Source organism: Aquila chrysaetos, chromosome 9 (assembly GCF_900496995.4).
Source record: "Aquila chrysaetos chrysaetos chromosome 9, bAquChr1.4, whole genome shotgun sequence".
NCBI classification, from domain to species: domain Eukaryota; kingdom Metazoa; phylum Chordata; class Aves; order Accipitriformes; family Accipitridae; genus Aquila; species Aquila chrysaetos.
Window position 1 is genome coordinate 31912781 of NC_044012.1, and position 23601 is coordinate 31936381.

The window sequence follows — 23601 nt, forward strand, 5'->3', positions numbered from 1 at the left end:
GCATATAGGGCCACACATACCCTAGAACATTGTAAGTTTATATTGGCTGTCCTCTCTCCTTACTCCTTTGCTAATACAGAGGTAAGACTAAGATATTTTCCCTCTAGATCAGACATACAGTTTCTTATAATGTGGTACTGTGGGTGGTTTGTAAGTGATGGATATGCAAATTGTATGTAGGATCACATTTATGTAAGCCAGCACACACGTAGAGTTCAGCTTTTATATTTGCACACGCATATACAAGAACATTGCTTGGCACCGAGTGCTTTCAAGGGAAGGTGTTTATATTGTGTACTGAATTGCTTGCTATGTGTCATGCAGGTATTGCAGGTGTCATTAATGTCAGTTAGTGCTGCTCTCTCTCTCTGTTTGTATTGTGTTCATTGAAGTTTCTGTGAATTATTGGGTGGGATGGCTAAATCAGTCAGTTTCTGTGTTCTATATTGGTTTGCGAGTCTGTTTCAGTTACCGAGATACTGTGCTGAGGAAAGCTGGTATCTCACACCACACACGCTGCTGAAATCACACTGTGCAGTTTATACCTCCTTACGTTATCGCTGTGCAAGCCAGGGCTGAGTGTGTGTGTCACTGTTATGCTGGCGGGGCAGCGTGTGATGGCTGCAAGGGGAATGAAGGAAGTTGTGCAAAAGACATTGCTCAGTGTCAGCGCAGGCCTCGTCAGAGGAGGGGCAGGACCTCTGGGGAATGCACCCCCTCAGCGCTAGCATGGAGACACGCAGCCCTCACCTCTCTCTCACCTCTGGCGCACTCATGACTGGATGAGGCTCCTGCCACGACAGAGGTGGGGGCAGCCCCACGCTCCCCCTTTGGCTGGATGAGGCTCCTGTCACGTCAGAAGCGAGGGGAGCTCCCACAGGCAGGCTGACGCTCCTGTCACGACATGCGCCGGGGCAGCTCCGCGCCAATCCTCCCCCCCCCCTCACCAGCGCCGAGACGCCTATCGCGACAGCGCGCGCTCCGGGAGGCGGGCAGCTCCCCTCAGCCGGCGCGCGCTGCCGCCAGGGCAGCCCCGCTCCCCCCTCAGCCACCACCAGGCGCGGGTTGAGGCCGGGACAGAGGGCGGCCGCGGCGGTTCACGCCGGGGCAGCGGCGGGGGGGGGCGGGAAAGCAGACACCCCACCTGCGGGGCCTCTCCCACTGCGGAGCGGAAGCGCTCCCGCCGCCGCATGAGGCCTGCATCACCCGCCTCCGCCTCCGCCTCCTCCTCCTCCGAGCCGAGGGCGGGCGGGCGAGCGAGCGAGCGGCCGCGCTGCGCAGGGCCGCGCCAGGCGCCGCTGCCACCGCCTCAGCGCCGCGGGCGGGGCCGCGCCTTCACCCCGCCCCGCGCCGCGCGCCCCGCCAATGAGCGGCGTCCACATGCCGCGGCGGCGAGAGGGGCCCGGGCGGCCCAGCTCCCATAAGTTACATTAGAGCAGCCGCCGCCGGTGCGCGACCGGAGCGAGCGGGAGCTAGCGGCGAGGCCGGGCGCGGGGGCCGGGCGAGCGAGCGAGGCCAAGCCGTGACGGCGACAGCGGCCTGGGCCGGCGAGGGGGGGGGATCGGGCTGCTAAAGGGAGGGGGCCGATTCCGACCCTTCCCGGCGGAGGCGAGGCGGGCAGCGGGGCAACTGCGCCTTTTTCTTCCCCCCCCCCCCCACCCCCGGCCCCCCGCCTCTGGAGGCGAGCGGGGTGAGGCGTGCCGTTATCGCCCTCCGCGGGGGCGGCTCCGAGCCTGAGGAGACGAACGGCGAGGCCGCTCGGCCACCTGGACGCGGCCCATCCCCGCGCAGGCACCCGCAGCCGGTGCCGCCGAGCCCCCCGCACGCCCTCCCTCGCCCCTAAGGCGACAGCGGCTCCGGGGGCCCGCCCGGGGCCGGGGGACGTCTGAAGCCCCGCTCATCCCTGCCGGAGAGGCGGCTCGGCTCCCCTGGCGGGCGTGTGGGGTGGGAGGGGGGCGGGGGCTTTTTTTTTTTGCCCGACGGCTTTCCCTTCTTTTTTTCTTTTTCTAAAAAATTTTTAATTTTTTTTTGTCCTCCTCTCCTGCCTCCTTCGGGAGGAGTGAGGCGCTGAGGTGGGCTCGGGGGCTCCTCTCTGTTGCGGGAGGGGGTCTATGGTGATAGGACGGGGGCGGTGGGGGAAAGAGCGAGGGGCTGAGGAGGGGGCTCGCCGCCGCGCCCGCCGCCGCTGAGGAGGAGGAGGAAGAGGCGAGGCACCATTTGCTGCTCCCTGCCCCAACCATGGAGAACGCGCACACAAAGACTGTGGAGGAAGTTTTGGCTTATTTCGGCGTCAACGAAAGCACCGGGCTCAGCCTGGAGCAAGTCAAGAAGCTGAAGGAGAAATGGGGTTCCAACGGTAGGTGAACCGGCCCCACGCCGCCCGCCTCCCTCCGCCGCGGGGATGCTGTCGCTGGCACTCGTCGTCTTCCCCCCTTCTCTGCTCCCTTTTCCACCCCTTTCTCTTTTTCGCTCATCCTTCTCGGGGCCCTGTTTCAAGGCCTAACGTGTGTGTATTTGCAAAGCCGGCATCTCTTACAGGACCCGGAATAGGAGCGAGGGAGAGAAGATGGCTGACTTGAACTCCACCTCGTGGGTTTCTTTCATACCCCAAGCTCACAGGGCTGCTTTGGGAAGGAGGATGTCACCTCCGTTTCCTTTCACCTTAACGGTGGGAAATCTTCTTCCATTCTGAAATGAAGCGCTGTGGGGTGGTTTTTTTGTCCGTCTTGACCTTCATTTTCCCCTGCTTTTCAGTGCCTTTCTGTCCCTTATTTTACATTCTTCTCTCGAGTCGGGGCACAGAATTCAGCCTGTAAGGTGTTTCTTTTTTTTTAATCCTTACTGCTTGGCCTTCCTAGTCCCTTTTGAACTCCCATGCCGTTGTGTAAAAATGAAAAGCTATGAGAAGATTATACGGTGGGGTTTGGTTTTTTTTTTTAGCTTTAACACTGCTTTTGTGCCTCTTGAATTACTAAATCTAGTTGTGGGGAGATAAAAGGGAGAGCAGAAATAAGAAAATATCCTTAAAATGGAGGAAAGAATTTGAAATATCTTGAACCAAGTTTGGTGGTTTGGTTTTTTGAAGTGAATGTGGAGGAAAACCTTTGTCAGAAATCGTTTGAAAAGCGTTTTGAGCCTTTGACCCTTTGTGTGCAGCAACAGCAGAAGTCCCACAGCTGGCTGGAGTGATGACTTGGCTGAATGATAACCCTTAGCACATTCCGGCTAACCTGTATGTGTCTTAAAACGCAAAACTACCAGCCTATTGAGATGCTCTAATGAAAAGAGCCACCTTAACGGGGCTTTCAGTATGGTCAAATCCAACCCGGTTGAGTGTGCAATTCACAAACAATATCTGGTGGATGCCTTACAGTGCTCTAATGTGTTTCTTCAATGATTTCTTTGACATGCTTCCTGGAAACATCTTTCACTGACAGAGTTACCGGCTGAGGAAGGTAAGCGTGTTCATGAAATCTTCTAATTCTTGTTGATAATTCATCATTTTTTTAATACGCATAACTAAATGGCTTTGTTACATATTGCAGGAAAAACATTACTCGAGCTTGTGATTGAGCAATTTGAAGACTTACTAGTTAGAATTTTGTTGCTGGCAGCTTGCATATCTTTTGTAAGTATGCATTTTTTTTATTTCATAGGCTTCTGTATCACAATGACAGATGTTACAATGTATAGGAACTGTACATACTGAAGTTATTCTTTCTCAAAAGGTAGAAGTATAAGATGCAGAGTAAATTGCTATCTCTCAAATTAGTTGCCTTGTGAAGAGGTTTCTGTATGCTAGAAAACAAAATCTCAGGGAATCTTTCATTGCAGGAGTCATGAGTACATAACTACACTAGACAGGTATTTAAAAAGTGCTTCTCATTCAACCCAGTTTGCTTTTTTGAGGTGGGATTTCCCAATGCTTTTGTTGGCATTGAAAACTAACCTTGAGTAAGTGTTTAACTGGACATTCTTCTTGCCTTTGAGTTAATCGTTATCAAGCTCGATGTATAATCATTGGAAGACATTTTTGGATGCAATGCAGACTGTAAATAGAATTTACATGGCGAATATTCCAGTTGCCTTCCCTTCCTGATAATAGCAAGGTGACAGTTGTTGCTTTTGACAGTGACAAGAATGATGACGGCTGTGATGGCACCATTGTTGACCAAATTTGGTAACTGACCTTTGGATAGTCTAGTCATTAAATGGACATCTTGCTTTGCATACAGGATTAAAAGAACAAGAACACTTCTAACTTCTTTTTTTTTTCAAAAGCATGTTTAGGCAATCTTTTTACATAATGTGTAAAGGGTATGTGTTTGCTGAAAAACTGGAAAACTGAGCAAAGGCTAAGTATAGGTGGAAGATGAAGGCTGTATGTCTTGGGGAGCTGGACAACACAAAAGTGTGCAGAATATTAAACTGTTTAAGCAGGAGTAAAAGTTTATAGTAGACTTTGCCCTGGAGTTGCAATTAACTACTTTAAAAAAAAAAAAATAAATGCTGCAGCTCTTGGGGGGAGTGGAAATTGTGGTGACTCTTTAGCTAAGGGCAAGCTAATTAGGATGGGCAGAGGAGAATGTACTCTGAAGCTGTTCTGTATGATGGGGGAAGGGTTGCCATGTTGTGGCTGCTGCAGTGTATACTGTGTTGCTGATCCTCCACCAAGAGAGGCTTCAGCTATGGCCACACTGACACCTTTCAAAGTGCTTTGGGTTTTGGTATGCATATAGCCTTACCAGGTGAGCAATGATTGGTGGCATTGATCTTGACCGGGGAGACAAATGTGCCTTACTCACTCTTCTGTTTCCTGGGGAGGAAATCAGGCTGGCTATAGAAAACTGAATAAACAGGTCATTCAAAAGCTTTTTTTTCCCTCCTCTTTCCCATTTTCCCCTCCCAGAGGGTGAAAAGGGGATGTATTTTTGTTCTTGAAAAGACAGGAGTGTTTCTCTCATCTCATGAGATAAATGACAGTACAGAAGTTTGTTAGCCTTTCATGCCAAGGTATGTTATTTGTTTTTATTATAACCAAGTAAGCGAAAAATCAAATTCACCGAACTTTAAGCTTTCATTGCTGAATCTGAGTAAGTATGATACCAGACTGACAGAGGTCGTAGAACGTACGCTGCCAAGCCCTCTTCGAAAACTTGATTAGTAACTGCATTCTGTTTCTTTTTTCAGTATGCTTAATTTTCCTGTCTAATTAAGAGGAGACTGTAGTCTAATGGAGTGTGGGATAGATCTGGGTTCTCTGCTTCTGTGCAACTGGCATGATATATGACCTTGGGCTACTGCTCTGCCTTTTCTGTCTCCTATTTAAGAGTTATGGCTACCCACTAAAAATTGATGTTAGTAGTAAAGATTTTCTCCTTTTGATGAAATTAAAAGAAAAAACTCAGTATATTATAATTTTGGTACTTTAAAAGCACTTCCCTTTGTGTTTGTTTCTGGCTTTTTCCTTGCTCAGAAGGTGGTCATCTGTTGTCTGTTTTTCTTAGATTTTAACATTTTTTTTGATGAAAGCATATTGGAGACTTCTATAGTAGCTGTAAAGAACTATTGAGTATGTTGATATAAAGACTGTATTGCTGCAAAAATTGGATGTAATTAACTTCACCTAAGTTCTGGTGTTCTTCACCAGCTGTACATCGTCAATTTAAAAAAAGTTGAAGATTCAGGTATGAGGGAGAGGATCTTGAGGTATATAGCTCTTTGTTCTGTGTTGCGGAAGCTTTTTCTGGTGATTGTGTTGTGATCATAAATCATATTAGATTCTTACTATTAGGACTGCACAGAAACAGCCATCTTTAACATTGAGATCTGCATTAGATTTTTGTGCAGAAACATCCCATCTTACATACAATATAAACTTCTGTGTTCAAAGTGCTTTTAGTGTCCTCTGCTCCCACACCCCCTGTCAGGTATGTGTCAGTAAAATAAATCAGACTAACAGCTGAATCTGTGTCACCCTAGCTGATTGTAGGGGTCACATGCTGCATGTTTGTTGGCTGTAGATACTAGGTCCTACATTCCAAGTCAGAACTGCTGTTACAGATGTGCCTAGTTAGAAAAAGCCTTAAGTATGGCTTTTGAATAGAAACAATATGAATAATTTCTGATGGTGAGTAAATGGATCTACATATAGGCTTGGACCTTGTCTCGGTGTTCTGTTGAATCTGTGAAGCCTATGCAGAAATAAACCTGTAGAGTGCATCTTGGCAGTTCAAGGGCCTTCATAGCCTGACTTTCTAGGTTGCAAGTGAGAGGATGTTTAATTTTCCATGAGCTGTGGCTTCTAATTCTTGCTACTTGTGTATCATGTACTGAGATCTGCAGTATTTACATAAAGAACAGCTTTCTTTGCTGTATGAATGACTTTGACAAGTTGCAAGATGTTAACTGTTCATCTGACGTAGAATAATTCTTTGGTAAAGTATATATGCTTTAAACAGTGATGTATGCTTAACCCTGCACTCTTATCTTTGCATCACACCTATAGTGAATTTTCTTCTACAAGATGCAGCAGACTATAAACTCTACTAAAAACTTAAGTATTAATACAGCATCCTAAGAGCATTCTTCCCCCCAGCCCTTTATTTCTTTGATTCCTAAGATGACTTAGAAGTGAATGTTCTGGGAATGTTTTCTAATACCGGATATCCATGTTTAGATTAAAACAATATATTGTGATTTAGTCCAGAGATTATTATAGCCTGTAAGTTAGTGTGAGTATAACCTAATCTGTGTTAAAAGGTGAGCAAAGCTACTCTTGGAGGAAGTAAGATGTGCCAGTAAAAATGTTGCAGGCTCTGCCCTGAAATCACCCCAAAAGTTACCTGTTGAGGTCAGTAGCAGTGAGTATGTGGCACAAGATAAGGATTGCTGTAGAACATCACACTGACACGCTTTACCTAAATTCAGATTACTCAGTAGCACCTGAGATACCAGCTGATGGGTAGGGGTGATAAAACTGTGAGAAGTAATTGTGATTACATTTTACTTTGTAGAAATTAACCTGTGGGTGCTATGTATTTTTTTTTTCCTTACTGCTACACTAAACACAGGAATGTGTTTATTTTCAGAAATACGGAGTAGCATATCTGATGGGTGTTTACAATCTGCTAACCCAGTAAAATTCTTAATTTTGTACTTATATGTACCGTCAAGATCCGTTGGGGTTTTTTTTGTTTTTTTCCTCCTCTTTCCTTGGGTAGCAAATAAAAAATCTACTGAATAATGGAACTAAAATGGTGAGGTTTTTCTTTAGTATTTCCTGGTGTTCAGTATAACTGACAAGGAACAAGTATCAGGACTAATATAATAGTTTGCGTCTGCTTAATTTTAAGGTAATTTGTATTGAAAAGAGAAATTGCTAAAAGAGGGTTTTCTGAGCAGTAGTCAGTACTCTGTCCAAAATATACTAAATCTTAATTCATAGTATCCTGTGAGAAGAAAGCTCCGTTAAACGCAGTCCATAGTTTACATGACCTGCCTTAATTAGTCCAGGGCTACTTTTTGTTAGGATGAGATCTTACTCTCCCAGTTTGCTTTTAAGTTTCCATTGTCAAAATGAAAAATAAACAAAAACCTTGTTAGGTTGCTGACAAGAAACTGTTTGCTTTTCCTCTGTTAGCAGTAAGTGGGTACAGCATGCTGGGCAACAGAATTCTATCTTGAAACTTCTATTCTTTAATTCTCTTTTTGTTACTTAATGATAAATAGTATCTGAGACAACTTGCTTCCATGACTTGCCTGACAATACAGAGATACTTAACTTGTAGAATTGCAAAAAGCTGTAAGGACACCTCTGTTCTAGCTGTTTTCATCAGTAGTCACCTTATTGCTGGCTGACTTACGCATTGTACCTCTGCCCCCTTTTTACAAATAACCATTAAAACCAAGTGCTATTTGCCTGTCATTGTGTATTTTTTGGCTTAGTGTCCTGCAGGTCCACCCCATTAGGCTTTGATTAAAATAAGCTTCTGCAAGCCATAGCTCTAGCAGCCCTCAAGCAAATATGCTGAATGAAAGTTGTCCTTTAAGCTGCTTACGTTGGCTGTTGGTATGGGACTTTTATGTCTTGCTATTAATTGCCCTTATATTTTCAGACTTGCATTTCTCTTGAGGCATTATCTTGCTCTTTTTTTTTTTGTCCTACTCTTTTAAGCTTCTTAAATACATGGTAACTTTACTTATTGACCATACTGCCTGAACAGTACATTGGAGATCAATGACCTGGAAATTAAGCTGTTCTACATGTGAGTCTTAAAGTGATTAGGGCTGCAATATGGTGGGGCCCTTCTGAGTAGTAGTCAGATAAAAGATCTCTCATTGTAAACCTCTCCAAGGTCTTAAAAGTGTGCTAATGGAAACTTCCTGACAAGGACTAGATGCCTTCGACAAGAATTACCTAGTCTTTACCAGGCTTCAGCATATGATCTGTTATTACTAAAAACGCCTAGTTAAATACTTGTATTCCTTGTTCTACTTTCTCTTTGGTTTTTACTGTGGGTTTGTTTTTACTTCAGGCTACTATCAACCTGATCTGTTACACAACACACATTGCTATATCACAAGTGTCCTAAATGGGGTGTTAATATAGCTGTAGTCTGCTATAACAAAACCAAGAACTCAGTGTTTTCTGTTATTTACATGTCTATATTTACTAAAACGTTCTAGAACTAGAGCTTAGATCATTCCACTGTTAGTAATTGTGTGGAAACTTTTTGGGAGAGAAATGTGTGTTGCGGGGTTCCTGGATTGACTAGATACTTCATTTTAATCTGGTCACAGATTGATAATTTTGCCAAAAACAGAACAGTGAAGATCTAAAACATCAGATCTGTACTGTCAGGATCTCTAATCTGAGTTCACCTGCTCCTCTTGAAATAATGGCTTATTGAAACAAAAGATCCCTTGAAAACTTAATTTTGGTTCTCCATGACATACTTGGATCTTGCTGTCCTTGTAGCTCCTTTCCTTACCCCTTAAAAGTTGTGGGCGTTCTCAATGTTATTTTACAACACACATGGTCTTTAATCTTAAAAGATTATGGTTTAGCATTGTGTAAAGCAGATGTTTTATTCCAGTTAACCTTGTAGGTACCTGCTCTGTTAAGAACATCACAAAATGATTGAATTCACTTGCTTTGTTGGAAGCAAAATGGGCTTTACAGAGTTCCACTAAAGGGAGGGAAGAAACAGATAGTAAGCAGCTTTTCTGATGGCAGTCTGTGACCTTGTATATGCTAAGAAAACTGGAAATGTACCGTTTGCCTTTTCTGTAGCTCCATTGGGGGCAACAGTGCTGGTGCGGAGTAAGAGCTGTCCATGATACAAGGGGTAATGTGTAGAGTGAAGACTACAATTTAGACTGTATGACTGCTCTAGCAGGTCAAAGGGCAGAAGTTGCTACTGGGGATTGGAGATTAGTGGTGTGGGAGGAGGGAAGAAATACCGAGGTGTAGCAAGTGTAAGAGACCCCAACTAAATCTCTTTTCCAGAGGGATTACACAGACCCTCAAAATGTTGTGTTGCCAGTTGGAATGTTTCAGTCTTATTAATCATAACCTGGATCTTATGAGTTTATCCTTTTGTAATAAAAATTCATTGTTGCATTGGATTTGCTTGACAGTCTGTTTTCTGCTTGAGGCTTTCATGCTGCTGCTCCTTCCTTTTAACATCCTGGAGTGTTTCACAATTGAGCAATAGCTCTGAGCAGCATGTTGGTGGAATTACAGCGCTTGCTTTAGTAACGGTTTGCTTGCTGCAGTCTTCTAGTGATTCAGAGTGCTGTTGCCTGACTACCAGCCCTAATTATCTCAACACGTTGTTCCTATTTACTGTCACTTTCCAGGCTTCCTGTTGCTCAACATGTTGATGAAAAAGTTCTTCCTCTCTGGTCGTGTTAGCTTGACTTTCTTCTTCAGTAACTACAGAACTGTGCAGAGGCCCTGACACATACCCATCCAAGTCAAGTGAATGGCAGAAGCCTAAAACTAGAGTGTAATTCTAAAGCAAATTAATTAAAATAAAATTCATGTGAAGCCTTTTATGCAGGTCCTCAAGTTGACTTACTTTTCAAAATCCAGTTTTGAGTTTTATCAGCTACTCAGCTCAGAGTTCAACTTCAGATGTAACTATACAATTCACTTAGATGTTTCAGTAAGACACTACTTGGATTTAAATAGTAGATGCTTACTTTTCATATGTACTCACTGAAAACTTGTAGAGCTGTTTTCATTTGTGCAAGTTATTGGTGAAGAACAATTAACTTGGTTAAAATTCAGATTTTGGCAAATTATTAGTGTTCTAAGTAGTCAAACTAATCTGTCTGCATCCCGTTTTATACAGTAATGAAAATTATTTTCTTATTAAACTTTTCACTGCCATAGCTGTTGTCACAAGTTCTGCTTTTATTTGTGAAGCAAAAGTAGCAATATGTTTCCCAAATAAATAGCATGCTCCTTTAAAAGAGGAGCAGCCTTGGAAATGAACTTTGTACTACTACTTTATTACAGATTCTTTTTCTCCTTTTCCATTGCACATTGCCAACTCATTCATGAACTACAAAACTACACCTTGGAAGATAGACGGGTTTCCAAAATTGCTGAAGTCTTAAGCATTGAACCTCAAGCTGAAACTTACCAGGTCTTAAGTTTGCCAGGTGTCTGTGTAAATCAGTTAGTAATTTAAATCATTGTGTTTCTCTTACAGGTCCTGGCCTGGTTTGAAGAAGGTGAAGAAACAATCACAGCATTTGTAGAGCCTTTTGTAATCTTACTTATATTAGTAGCCAATGCAATTGTGGGAGTGTGGCAGGTATGCAGATACTTTTACAACATCAAATCACAGACGTTCTGGGTTTTTTTGGTTTAACAGGAAGGACTGTACAGTGCAGTGTCAGGTGCTTCATACAATGCAGCTAGTATGTGTTGCTAACTTTAGATTATTGAGAGTCAACATACCATGAAACTTCTGGACAGAAAGTATTGACTTAAAGGTAAAATGAAAGCTTCAGAAGTATTGCCAAAAAGGCAAAGTGCCCATCAGTGTGTTTGGCTACACACGGGTAAACACATGAACTAGGCAGTCCAGAATGAAGGCCTGAATTCAGGAAATAAATCTTGCAAAACTAACAAACAATCAATTGGATCGGCTTGCAAAAAAAAGGGACTTTTTCCCAACAAAGGAACAAAGGATAGAACACTTGTAATCTAGTTTCTTGTCTGTTTCCTCTTGAGACAAATGCTATGTTTTAATACATTTATTAATACATTTAATACAGTATTAATTCTTGCTGTTCAATTACTATAGTACCTATTAAGTGTACATCTAAAGACTGCATGTCTGTCAAAAGGCAGAAGTTTCTTCTGAAAACATCTAAATACCATGAAATTTTTCCTACATTATCAGCTGTGAGATTAATTAGATAGCTTTTTATAAATCATATCAGCAGTAATATTAGTAACATATTCTAACACGTCTTGAGATGCCAGAACAAAATTGTTCATATAACTTCAGTTTACTAATTTGATGACTTCAGACAGGGCATGGTTTATTAGAACTGTTTTTCTGCAGATAAAAAGTATTCTAGGATTTTTAGGGTAATTTGAGTTCTTTGTAAGGTTAGTTTTGGTTTTGTGTTGTTTAAAGGGATGGTGTTAATGTGTGACATAATTACTTGCTATCTTAGCATGTTAGGTTTCATGCTTAAAAAAAACAAACAAACCTATCCAAAATAACAAAAAAAATAAAGAGGAGGAGTCCTCTTAACAGGTTAAAACATGTTAAGAGAGTAGTAGACACGCTGGAAGCCACCAGAAGTGGCATTGAGTGGCATTGCTGCGCGTTCCTGCGCTCTGTTTTGTGCTAGCCCAAGTAAGCTGGCCGAAGACTAACTATCGAAAAATTCAGTTTTTAGCATTACCCACCTGGCTGTGCAACTGCTAGAGCTGGTATGGAGGGAAGAGGTAATGTCCATCAAGGGATGACAGCATTGCCCCCTTAAGCGTCATTTTTTATGAAAATCTTCATAACGCAGTTGTACAAGAATTAATCTTTAACTTGAAACTCAGTTATGGTTCTGCATGTAGTAATTTTAAGCATGAAATGTAAGGTAAAGCTATCTGTATAGTTTGGGGATTTTCTTGGGTAGTTATGTACCCTGTTGTAGGAAATAACCAATTTTTTTTAGACATGCTAGTGTGCAAAGAATACCTGTATATTTATCTCTCTATATATGCAGTGAACTTAATTGTGAAACAATCGTGTACAGATTAAATGACTCATTCCCTTGTTTTAATGGGCATGGAAAATAAGTCACAGTACATAGTCTCCACCCATAAATGTATCTGTTTCTACAGGTACTAGATGTGAGCAACTGAGTCATTGCCTTAGCTCTGCCTTCCTCAACCTTTCCTGTCACATGCACTTTTCCCAAAGTGCCATCTGCTAGTGCTTCGGTGGTTGGCAGGATAGTCTAAGTACTGTAACTTTGAGCAAACCGGGAACAAAAAGATAGTCTAACACACTGAGCTGGCTATCCTAGCTGAATCATGTTTCATTCTTTCTTATTTCTCTTTTTGAAGGAAAAGTCCGTTCAACTAACCTTCCATTTGTGGGACTTTCTTTTGTACCTTTAAGGCTTTGCCTAATGTTGACTCTTAGTTAATCCACAGAAAAGCAAGATCAGCGTTACTATGCTGAGGAGCAGAATTCTTTTACCTGGTGGAATATGAGGCTAGTACTAATTATAACTTTATGGGTATGTGCTGGTATCTCTGCACTGCCTGGCACTGAGCTGTGCCATATAAATGTTGGTCCTTCAAGGTAGTTTTGGTAATGCTGGTTTTCAGCTACATTGTTGTGTGGAAGTAAGTACCTAGTACCTCAACCTTTGAATTTTTGGAGATTAGGTTTCTGCTTTGATACATACAGGAGAAAGTTTTTATTATCTGGAAAGGCTGGTATATATTTGAAGGGCAGACATTCTAAAAACTACGTGCACCCTTACCATTATCTATAATTGTCAGGACTATATAACGTTTGTACTTGTCAATAGGCTGGAAAATGGAAAATAAGTTAATTCTCCAAGAGCTGGGGAAGGAGTACTGATAAGCTGTTGGTTTCCTATGTTGTCTTTTACCTAGGTGGCATCATGATGTTGATAATCAGTCTCTGGTAGTGCTTAACTGAGAGAGATAGGAAAGCTATTGTGCTGGTGTTAGTGGAAATAAAAAGGTTGTCATGTGCGGGAATTCATTTAAGTTTGTAAACTGCTAAGAGACTCTAGGGAAGTTTCTAGTCTGTATGCTCTAATTTCACTTTAGTGTGACTTGATTTTGCTGAAACAAAGTTGATAAGACAAAGCTCAAACGGTGTATTAACTTGACCCTTGATTTCTATCAGTAAGTGAAATTCAGTAGTGCTAGTCCACTCCAGTCTGAGTCTAAGCTGTTCCAGCTAGTGAGGTACAGCCAAGACAAGACTATATCCATGAGTCTTTATTCTGCTTAGTGCGGTTTTTTTATGTCAAAAAGCATCCATATGTTACATAGAACTCTTTGTGTGGCCTCCCTCTGTAACAAGACACAGTGGATATTCTTGATGGGAAATGCTGCAGGGTTTGAATAAAGAACTTCTACGTTCTAAACGCCCACTAATATCTGAATTATGTTGTAATGATTTCCAGTCAGCAACCTCATAAGGGGAGGGTCACATAATTTTTGTGTTAATAAATGTAGCTGACCTGCATCAGTAGTATTCCTATGATAATGCATTTGAAAAATCAGATCTGACATATGTATTTTTCCTTGAAGGCTTTTAAAATTACACATTTTTGCTGTCTTTTAGGAAAGAAATGCCGAAAATGCTATTGAAGCTCTTAAAGAGTATGAACCAGAAATGGGCAAAGTATATCGACAAGACCGAAAAAGTGTACAGAGGATTAAAGCAAGAGACATTGTCCCAGGTGATATTGTAGAAGTGGCAGGTAAGACTAATTTATGTAGTACATACATGTATTAGCATATTATTGTAAAATTGTTGTGGGGCCTTGTCTTAATGATTTGAGGCCCTGGGGGGAGTTCTCAAAGATGCCTAAGTATATGCTTCACTTATGAACAATCTTGCTTCTGTTCATCTGTAATTACCTTAAATGTGCATTTGCACTGAGGGGATTGTTTTTCAAATTGCTGCTTAGTTTAATTGGTAGGTCTAAAAGCAAAGCATCTTAATTGGAGTACAGGTTTTAGCGCTTGACATGACTCTAAAATTTTTCTTCTGAAGTCTGGTTTCAGAGTGTCTTAACTTGTCTGTTTTCTATCACAAAATACTCTTTTCCTTGCTTTTATACATGTTCAGTTTCCTTAGGTTCTGGAATGCAGAGTTTTTTCTTTTTTTTTAGTCATGCTCTGTTCTTTATCTAAGGAAAGATAATTTCATCTGAAGGTTTTTTCCAATTCTTGTAGTAGCAGTGCCTTTCAACTTCTCTTCACGAATGTCTTCCTCTGTCCTCTCAGCTAGTATGACTGCCATGTGACATCGTTTTCTCATCTTTCATAATTCTTTATTGCTTCTTTTGCCTATTGCTGTATAGGGGACCGCAAATGGAGAACTATACAAAGTAGATCTTCCTATATCTCTGGTGTAAGCATTTGAAGTACCAGTCTTAAAAGATTGGACACTTGCATCAAGCTTTCTAATAACTTGGATTTGCCCTAAAAGGCGTATCTTTATTTGGAAGGAGTGCAAAAATAGAAGTACCATATAGCTAAATCTCCTTCATTTTGGTGATAATGCCATGCCAATAACTTTTTCTCTAAACTGGACTTGTCAGTGACTCTAATGTTTCCTATTCCTTCCCGGATAAAACTAGGTGGTTCTTGATAAGTGTCAGGAGTGATTGCATACTCATATTTTGTAGGTCATTATCAACTGTTAACCAAGTGATTGTTCCTTTGGGAACAATTTAGGGTGTACATCAAACTTTCTTTCCACGAGGGTCACTTTGCTTTTAGAGGTGATAGCTGTCTCAAGAGAAGGTAAATATATACCCTTAAACTTGACTATCCTCCTATTTTAATTAGCAGGCAGAGAGAGTATGCACTCAAAATGAAGTTGGTGCTGGCTGTCTGCCCAGCTTTCATTCCTTGAGAAACTTTAACATTCGCTGAGCCCTCTCTCAAGCCTTTGTTTTGTGCATAAGATGATTCAGCTACAGCAGCTCTGGCTAGGGTAATTCAGAGTGTGAATCTCATGAAGGCTGAAGCTGGTTTCCTCTTAGCATCTGTTAGTGAAGAACAAGTACGAATACAAAGTGCTGATAGCTGAAAAAAAGGGTGAATTATGATACCTTGTCACTTACTCTGCTGTTTTGACTCACTATTACTGCACTGTACAGTCAAATCCCTGAGTTCTGCAATGAGATTTTGTTTTAGCAGCTGACGTATTCTGCGCCCTTTTGAGGCAAACAGAACTGTATAAATTACAGATTCTGCAGTAGATGTCTAGTACAAATCTTCATCCTGTTTTTAAATGTCAGCGGTAGAATGGTAGTTTTGGAAGCAGTTTACATCATGGGAGTACATTGGGGTTGTGTTTTGTGGTGCTTCAAAGCGGTATTGGTAGAATTGCATGTTGATGACTATGTGTTTTGTACTGGTTTTGGGATATCTCATTAAGGAAAAATGCTAGATTTTGCTGCTCTGCCAGGTGTCTAGAGCACAGAAAACTTTCTGCCTGATTCTTTGCTATTTCAGAAGAGGCGGAGGTTGCATTTTCACCTTACAGAAAAAGACAAAGACAAAGCTAAATTTTTGTGAAACACGTGGGGGATGCGTGGACTTTTACTTACCTTGCTGTATATTGTCAATATCAATAAAATCAATTAGTTGTGCCATCTCTTTAAAAGGCCTATGTCTGAAGGAGAAAAATGAATTGGAAATAAACCGCTGGCTAGTGTACCTATAACACTAGGCTGTGTTTAACATAGTACCCTATTCTTCATAGGATTACTATTGCATTATTTTAAAATCTGCTTGTAGAACAGTGTGTGATAGTGTAACACATGTAGAACTGATTTTTATTTTTTTTAAGAAGGACAAACTTAAAGAGAAACAAAAATTATCCAACTTTTATGACTGTCCTTGAAGATAGGTGGTCTAGCTTGTTAACTGACTGTAGATGCTTATGCTGGTTAAAATACTCACTTAAACTGGTGGGTCAAACAGTCCCAAGCTAGTCTTAAGCACTCCTCGTATTTTTATTATATTGGTAAATATAATTAACTGCAGCTTCAAGTGAAGGTAACTAAGTGTAAGTCATGTGGATGCTTAATACAGAAATAAGTGCTTGGGCATAATAAAAACTCTGATGCTGAAACAATAAATTCTAACTTGTAGATAGACAATGATGAAAGTTTAATTGTAATCAAACTCAGAAAAGCTACTGAGCAAGTAGAGAAGAGCAATACACTGTGTACCAGCATTAGTGTCAAGACCTGGAGGTGAGAGAGACTGTATGCATGCCTGTGCCTCAAGTGTAAGAGTACTGCGATGGCCTTTGACATGGTGTTTGCAAAAAGATGACCATGTAGGGAAGTGACAGAGCACTTCATACTAGGATACATATCTGGGTATGGAATTCTAGGCAAAGTGCCAATGACATTTGTGTGTCCAGGCAAATATCTTTTTCAACTGAGTGGCATAAATAACCAGGTGATAGGTTTCTCTCCTATGCTGATATCTAATTTGGAACAACTTTCTACAGGTCTTCTGTTATAGCATTAAACACAACTGTTTTGTAACAGCTTTGTTAATTTGAAGGAGCTGTATGTGGGTCTGATACATAGATAATTCTTCGTTGTAGGAATTGATAGATTGGTATTGCAGTTCAGGGGAATTGGGGGAATATATTTGCCTCTTTACATTGCAAGAGTTCCCTGAGAATAAGTAGCATTGAACCGTTACCAAAACCATTTGGTATTTTCAGTAGCTTTGAACCCATTAAAGATAACCTGCTCAGCTTAGCATAACCCAAAGACAGTGCAATAATGGTTTATACTATTACTTTTTATTCTGGCTCCGTAGGCTATTTGTAGTGTTTGACTGCGTTCATTATATAGACTATTCAGTCTGCCTTGTGGCCTTCTAAAATAAAGCTTCTGGAAGATACTTTCTTTAATTGATCTGTCAACTGTCAACAGAGGAAACGGATGCTGGTTTATTTGACTTGAAGTAATAGGGGGAAACTGCAGGTCTGCATTGTCACCTTGCAGTAAATATGGAATAATCCAGTTCAGGTTATCCCTCAAGTGGTAGATAACATAGTGTCTCTTGGGCATCAGTGTGCATACAGATACTGCACAACACTTGATGAGTAATTACTGGTCCTTATGCCTAGTAGCTAACAAATTTGACATAAATGCTACACTAAAATTTTGCAGGTGTACTAGCAGACGCTGTAGTCCATGTTTGCTCAGAGTCTGTGCAGACATGAATTTCTTAACTGTATATGTTAGGAAGACTTTCTTCCATGTCCACTTAAGCAGAGATGGTGAAAAAGATACTGTACAATCAACAGGAACTCTTCGGGATGAAGTTGGGGTTACAGGTTTGGTATGTATGCCTTAAATTTGCTTGCAGACCTCTGGTGGGCATAGTTCTTAGAACTGTAGTGTGTAAGGGTTACTAAGATACACTGTTTGTTTCTTAGAATTGATGAACTGAAAAAAAAATCCAGATGCTGTCCTCAAATGGCTTTTCAGTTTGCCTGTCTTAAAATGGATTGTTGCGCTGCTATAAAAGCTCAAGTTTATTGGAGGATGCACTCTAAATTTATAACTAGTGGCTGTCTTAATAGATTAAAGATGTCCTTTGTTTTAGTTGAGTTTTTGTTTGCCTTGGTTAAAGTAACATTTTAAAGAGAAACTTAAACCAGCATGGCCTTGGTTCTTAGAAGTTTTGTATGAAGTCCAGTCCGACAAATTTGGGAGCAGAAATGAGCTTTGTTCGCTTCTGTTGTATTTTCCTGTCTAAAATGTTCTATTTTACATACAGCATATCTGATTTTCTGTAATTTAATAAGTTGCAATCTGTAAGTGACCAAACTGGAGTTACAGTAGTTCTTCTTTTCCCTGAAGTGCTAAATGATGGTTCTTGTGATCTGTTGTTACATCTGTAAGTACTCAACAGCTTAAAAATACACAAAGTTCCCAGAAGCTGTTGCTTACTATTAGTGTGTATTCCAGGAGACTTAGTTTTAAGTTTATACCTGGCATAAAGTATGCAAGAACTACTTTCCAAGGCTTTTAATTCTAACTGCAGAGCACTTTAAGACTCTTCCTAAAGCATAGATGCCTTATAATTAAGGAAAGATAAATTTGGGGGTGAAGAAGATTGGGAAGGAGGAGTCTTCAGGTGAGTTATGTCAAACTCCAGTGTGGTTATGAAGAGCTACAAGTTCTCTCTGATAGTATAAGCAACAAATGTTGATGTTGCAGATCTTGTTCCAAAACATCTGGGTCCTTGTGCCTGTGTTACTCTTCTAATAATTAGAATTGATTTTCAGACTCAGTGCTAGAGATGCAGAAAAAAAAACAATGAAAAGGATGGAGTAAGACTTAAGTCCAGAATGGTGACCTGCTGGGGGCTGTTCTAAAAGCATACTGCTGAGAGCATCTCTTGATATGGAAAAAAGTTGACTGCAAGTTGTTTTGTGGTGGTTTTGGTTTTGTTTTTTTTTTCTTTACCTAGTACAAATTGTCAGGTTTGTTTTTTAAAGATGAAGCATGTGTTTTGCTTTTTCTGTAAAGTACTGCTTTTGAACCAGAAAAAAAATGAAAGTAGGAGTGGTTAATAAATACACACATGAGTAGTGCACAAATCTGTGAGCTTCAGTGAGCATTTTGGCTGTCAAACTCTTAACACATCAGAGACAGTTTTGAGATAACCGGATGCAGTCCAAACTCCATTCCATACTCCACTGAAGTCTGGAGTTATGTGAGGTTCAAGTCAGGGCACAGCCTAAACTTGTGTCACTTTCAACACACATTTGAAAACTTACGAAGCACATCTCCAATTTTTTTTTCCCAATTCTTGTAGCATTTTCCTCCAGAGTTGCCAAACTTTTAAGTAAAAATAGTGAAACTAACTCTGTTTTAGTTGTTTGAATTCAGAACATATCTGATGTTCTATACTCTGATTAGAACCAATAGTGCAGCGGGTTTTTATTATAAGCACAAATAGTACTGAACAAAATGTTTGAACATCAAGATAATGTTCTGTTAATACCATATCACGCTGGCAAAGCATGGTTTTTTTTGTTTTTTTGTTTTTTTTTTTAAGGCTAAAGAAAGCTTGCATTTGGAGCTGTGTTGCACTTCAGAATTCTTACTGTTCGTTCTTCCGTTACCCAAATGCAGCCTAACTTGGAAACAGGACTTCAGCTTTGGTGTGACAATGTCGTTGTCTACCTGATCTGGCAAAAGCTGAAGGTTAACTTAGCAGTTTGTTTTTTCTGCTATTAGATATTTTTATAGGCTGATAATAGAGTTTTCAATCTAGAAGACAGTGGTATAGATTCACTGATTAAAAGCTAAAGCTAGACAAATTGAGATTAGAAGTAAGTGCAGGCTTAGAGGCAGGGTACCTGTCCATTGACACATCTTATTTAATGTTCTGGTGCCCTCTTCAGAGCGAATGACACTTACAACTATGTTTTTACAGAACGAGAAGAAATGAAATAGGAATAATTAGTCTTATGTACTGTTTAATAACAGTATATCAATTTTTATCGATACAACCCTCAGTTCTGACCTCAAAATATTTTGCTCTCAGAAAGCTAAGCTTTTTCTGTCTTTTTTTGTTTTCATTGATAAGACTGCACTATGTGTAAGTGTTCTGTTTGAAATTTTTTTAGCTTCTACCTCTAACAGTTCTTAGGTTAAGATAACCACACTTCTGCATATGCTGCACAGTAAGCTCCATGGATGTTTTCTGTCTGTCCAGAATGCAGAATAGCATATGATAGAGAAGGTTATTTCATGAATGTTTTCTAATATGTAGCACGCATCATAAATGCAAAGAATGAATGTATTCAAATGTATTGTTCTGTCATCTTGGCAGTAAAAGCAAATGCTGTTTTACTAGTCTGGTTAAAACTGAATGGATCAGTGCTCTTACAGTCTTTGTCTTGTTGGAAAATAAATCGATCTTACTGGTTTGCAGTGGAAACTCAGACTTAATGTTTCATTGTGACTCTTCAAATTTTGACAATTTGACACTCTTGGCCTTATATTAAAGTGTAGGTGGACTCAATAATCTTCCTGTTTTGTAGAGCTTCTGTTTTTTGGTAGCATTTTATTATACCCTGTTCAGGAAGCGTTAAATACTTAAAACCTGTTACTACGGAAGAAAAATTAAGTTTCTGATGGTCTAAGGAAATCAAACACAATAGGAAGGCTAGATTGTGTGCATGCAAGGCGGGGAAGGGGAGCTAAGCTGATCTCGTGTTAAGGAAGTTTAATACAGAAAACAGTTGTGCTGCAACAGCTACACTTCTAAATAGAAGGAGTCTGTTCTGTAAGTTTTAACTATTACTGTTGCCCAGCAGAAATGATACTTAGTTCTGGTTGATCAAAGTATGTAGCATCCCATATGTGTTATGTTAAGCTTACTCATTTCAATTCTTAAACTTTAAGGTGATACCCATGCTTCATGTAGGAAGTTTAAATTGCCTTACTAGTAAATATTCACACAATGGTGTATCCTCTAATTTAGAGGATAAGAAACATATTTTTGGGCCAGAGGGGACTTGAAAATAACTAACTCTTCAAGAGGCTAAAGATCGCATTAGGAAAAGTGATTTAAATAACTGTACCCATAATAATATGTAATGTTGAAACAGTTAAAGAAAATAGTTGCTAACACTTATTCCTTTTCCCTTTTGATGGTAAAAACTCATGCATAGTGTATTTTGAATCAGAGATGTTCTAATAGCTGTGTTGTAGGTTATATCTGCTGGATTTGATAGTGTATCTACCCTAGCCTGATGAAATTAGAGCATCCTAATAAAGAGGAGAAAGACCATAGTGTCTTAAAAATCAAAATATATGGAATGTGTCAACAATGAACCTTAATCTGTTAAGACACTTAAAAGGGGGGAAACAACACAATTTTATACTTTCAAAAAATTATTTTTCCTCTCCATTTGGTGTTTTATGTTGTTTTTTATGAAGTTGTTTTGGGGATGTTTTTACTTACTTTAAGGAACTGTTTGTGTTCCCGAATTGTTCAACCATATGCTGAAATAGTATCCCAGTTCCTCAGAACTTGCCTAAAGAAGAGTTATCAAATTGGACAACAGTGGCAGAATAGTTTAGAGCTGTACTGATAATCTTTATTGCAAAAGTCCAGTTCCAACCCCAACCTGCTGATAGCAGATATAGGTCGACACTAGCTTTGGTTAATGATAAACATAAATAAGAAGGGGTTAGGTACATGTTGTGTATGAACAACCATTCTGACTTCTACAGGAAAAATTACTCTCATTTACTGTGATTGCTTAGAGGGGCTTTTTGCAAACAGATCACTTTCTTTCCTAAGAAGATGAATTGTTCTTCTAACACATTAACATATAAAAGAAGCAAAACTTTTCACTTTTTATAACGTACCTGTCTGTAAACCTCCTCTTAGCAAGTCTTCAGTTGTGGGAGGGATCAGAGGCAGTTAACAGAGCTGATATCTATGTTCAAAGTACACATTTAAAGTAGTAGTTTTGTTTTGAGGACTCTTGTGTATCATGGTGGCTTTGAGGGGATAAAGTTAATATTGCTTCCTGAGCCTGCCATCACCAACAAGGTTGATTAGAAGATCTAGAATATCATTTGAGACTTGAAAGCTAAGTATGGCCCTGTTGTAGTCTAAAGTTCTTTGTTGATACCCAGATGTAGCTAAAACTATGTAACAGGGACTGAAATCCATGCAGCTTTAATAGTTTATTTTCCCTCCATCTTCATTGTTCATAGAACATGTGCCCCATCACTTCCACCCATATTCCTGGGCTGTTTAAACCACAGGCTGATCTAGCCTGCAACATGCTAATAATGCATTTTGGCTGTAGAGGACTCCCGGTGAGTGTCTCAAACGATATTCTGACAGAATTCTGAAGTTAAATGTTTAGTACTATTGCTGTCTTGGAATTAAAGACTTTTGTTCATGAGGAAGCCCCTTTGTGGGGAACTGCAATCATTTCTGCAAATGCACACCTGTTTTGCTTGATGTACTCAGTTCATAAGTAGGGTTGTACTATGCTTAAAATCAAACATATATGTAAATGACTGTACATAATAGAGTGGAAATTGACCTATAATATTGCCACAACGCTGGGAGGAGTAGGATAAAATGTGGGGAGCTTTGAGCTTGAGAAGAAAAGCTAGAGTGTTGGATATAATCAGTGGGGATTTTGGCAAGATAACATTGCTAGTTATAGGTAGCTGAAGAACCCACTATTTTCAGATACTAAATTGTCTGTATCTTCAGTGAAGGCATATGGCTTGTTTAAAATCATTGACATAAACTTCAAATTCGTACTGCAACTAAATGCCACTCCAGTTTCTATCAAAGAGTGGAAACTGTAAATTGTCTGCTTCAGTATAGACTCATGCACAGTTAAATAAAATGGATTTTTTTTTTTTTACCCCCATACGGGGGCCAGGTTGTTTTTTAAATAGATTCCTTTATTATGTGCTGAAGTTCAGTATTAAAATTCTAAAATATTATCTTTTGCGTGAATAAAAGGATTCTATGAATAAAGCTGTAATGATTTGAACCAAATCCTGCTCTTGCTCTTCCCAGAAGCAGTCAATTTCACAGTTAGAGGGCTGTTTTAATCAGTAGTTAAGTACTTGTCTAAACTATGCTTTAAGAACATGTATCTGAGCAGTTTTGAAAGCAGCTTATTTTATTTCCTCAGAGCTGTTGTAGAAATCAAGTGACTATTTGGGATTAAAAACTTTGGTTAAAATAATGATTGAACACACTTCTGCAACTGACTTGCTGTTTTAGACGTAAAACTGCGGGGATTATATTCATTTAGACTGCAGCAGCTCTGTACTGAGCAATGCAAATGCATGCTCACCTTCTAATTTCTTGTATTTCAAGCCTTGGGTAGTGCTTTTACTGGTTCTGTGGACTGAAATGTAATTGAATTTAAAATGCCCCCCCAAAACCCTCAATTTCTTTCCAGTGTTAAATTGTATGGAAAAAAGCTTTCTACTTGCAGATGCAATCTGCACTGGACTGCTCACTGAAAATTTCCTGTGGGTTCCTATCTGTCATAGGATGATTTCCTATCTATATTCAGTTTCAGTTATGCTCATGAAAGTATATTCAAGACTATAAGTGACTTAATGTCATAGCTGTTATTTTGCAAAGAGCTGTTTAAAATAGTTCTGTAATTGACCCTGATGTACAGCTTTCCTGGCTATTGGAAATGCCTTGAATATTTTGCTACAGCCTTCTCAAACTGAGATGGTGAGTGAATAATGTGTCTTATCTTAAATTGTTGAGATAAACTTAAAGCTGCAGTATCA

The 23601-nt window shown here is 40.1% G+C and overlaps 1 protein-coding gene across 4 annotated transcripts in view; it reads left to right on the forward strand.

Moving 5' to 3' along the window:
• The first annotated feature begins 1942 nt into the window (after nucleotides 1–1942).
• The window catches only part of ATP2A2 (ATPase sarcoplasmic/endoplasmic reticulum Ca2+ transporting 2), a 48152-nt gene continuing 26493 nt past the window's right edge, over nucleotides 1943–23601 (forward strand). For 2 of the 4 annotated variants that reach the window (XM_030026725.2, XM_030026726.2), the window contains exons 1-5: nucleotides 1943–2356; nucleotides 3438–3455; nucleotides 3546–3628; nucleotides 10725–10829; nucleotides 13863–14001. In XM_030026725.2, the coding sequence (XP_029882585.1) occupies nucleotides 2239–2356; nucleotides 3438–3455; nucleotides 3546–3628; nucleotides 10725–10829; nucleotides 13863–14001 (463 nt within the window). In that variant the 5' untranslated portion in view covers nucleotides 1943–2238. The remainder of the gene's footprint in view (nucleotides 2357–3437; nucleotides 3456–3545; nucleotides 3629–10724; nucleotides 10830–13862; nucleotides 14002–23601) is intronic. The other 2 variants (XR_003925168.2, XR_005933112.1) reach the window with 1 other exon arrangement.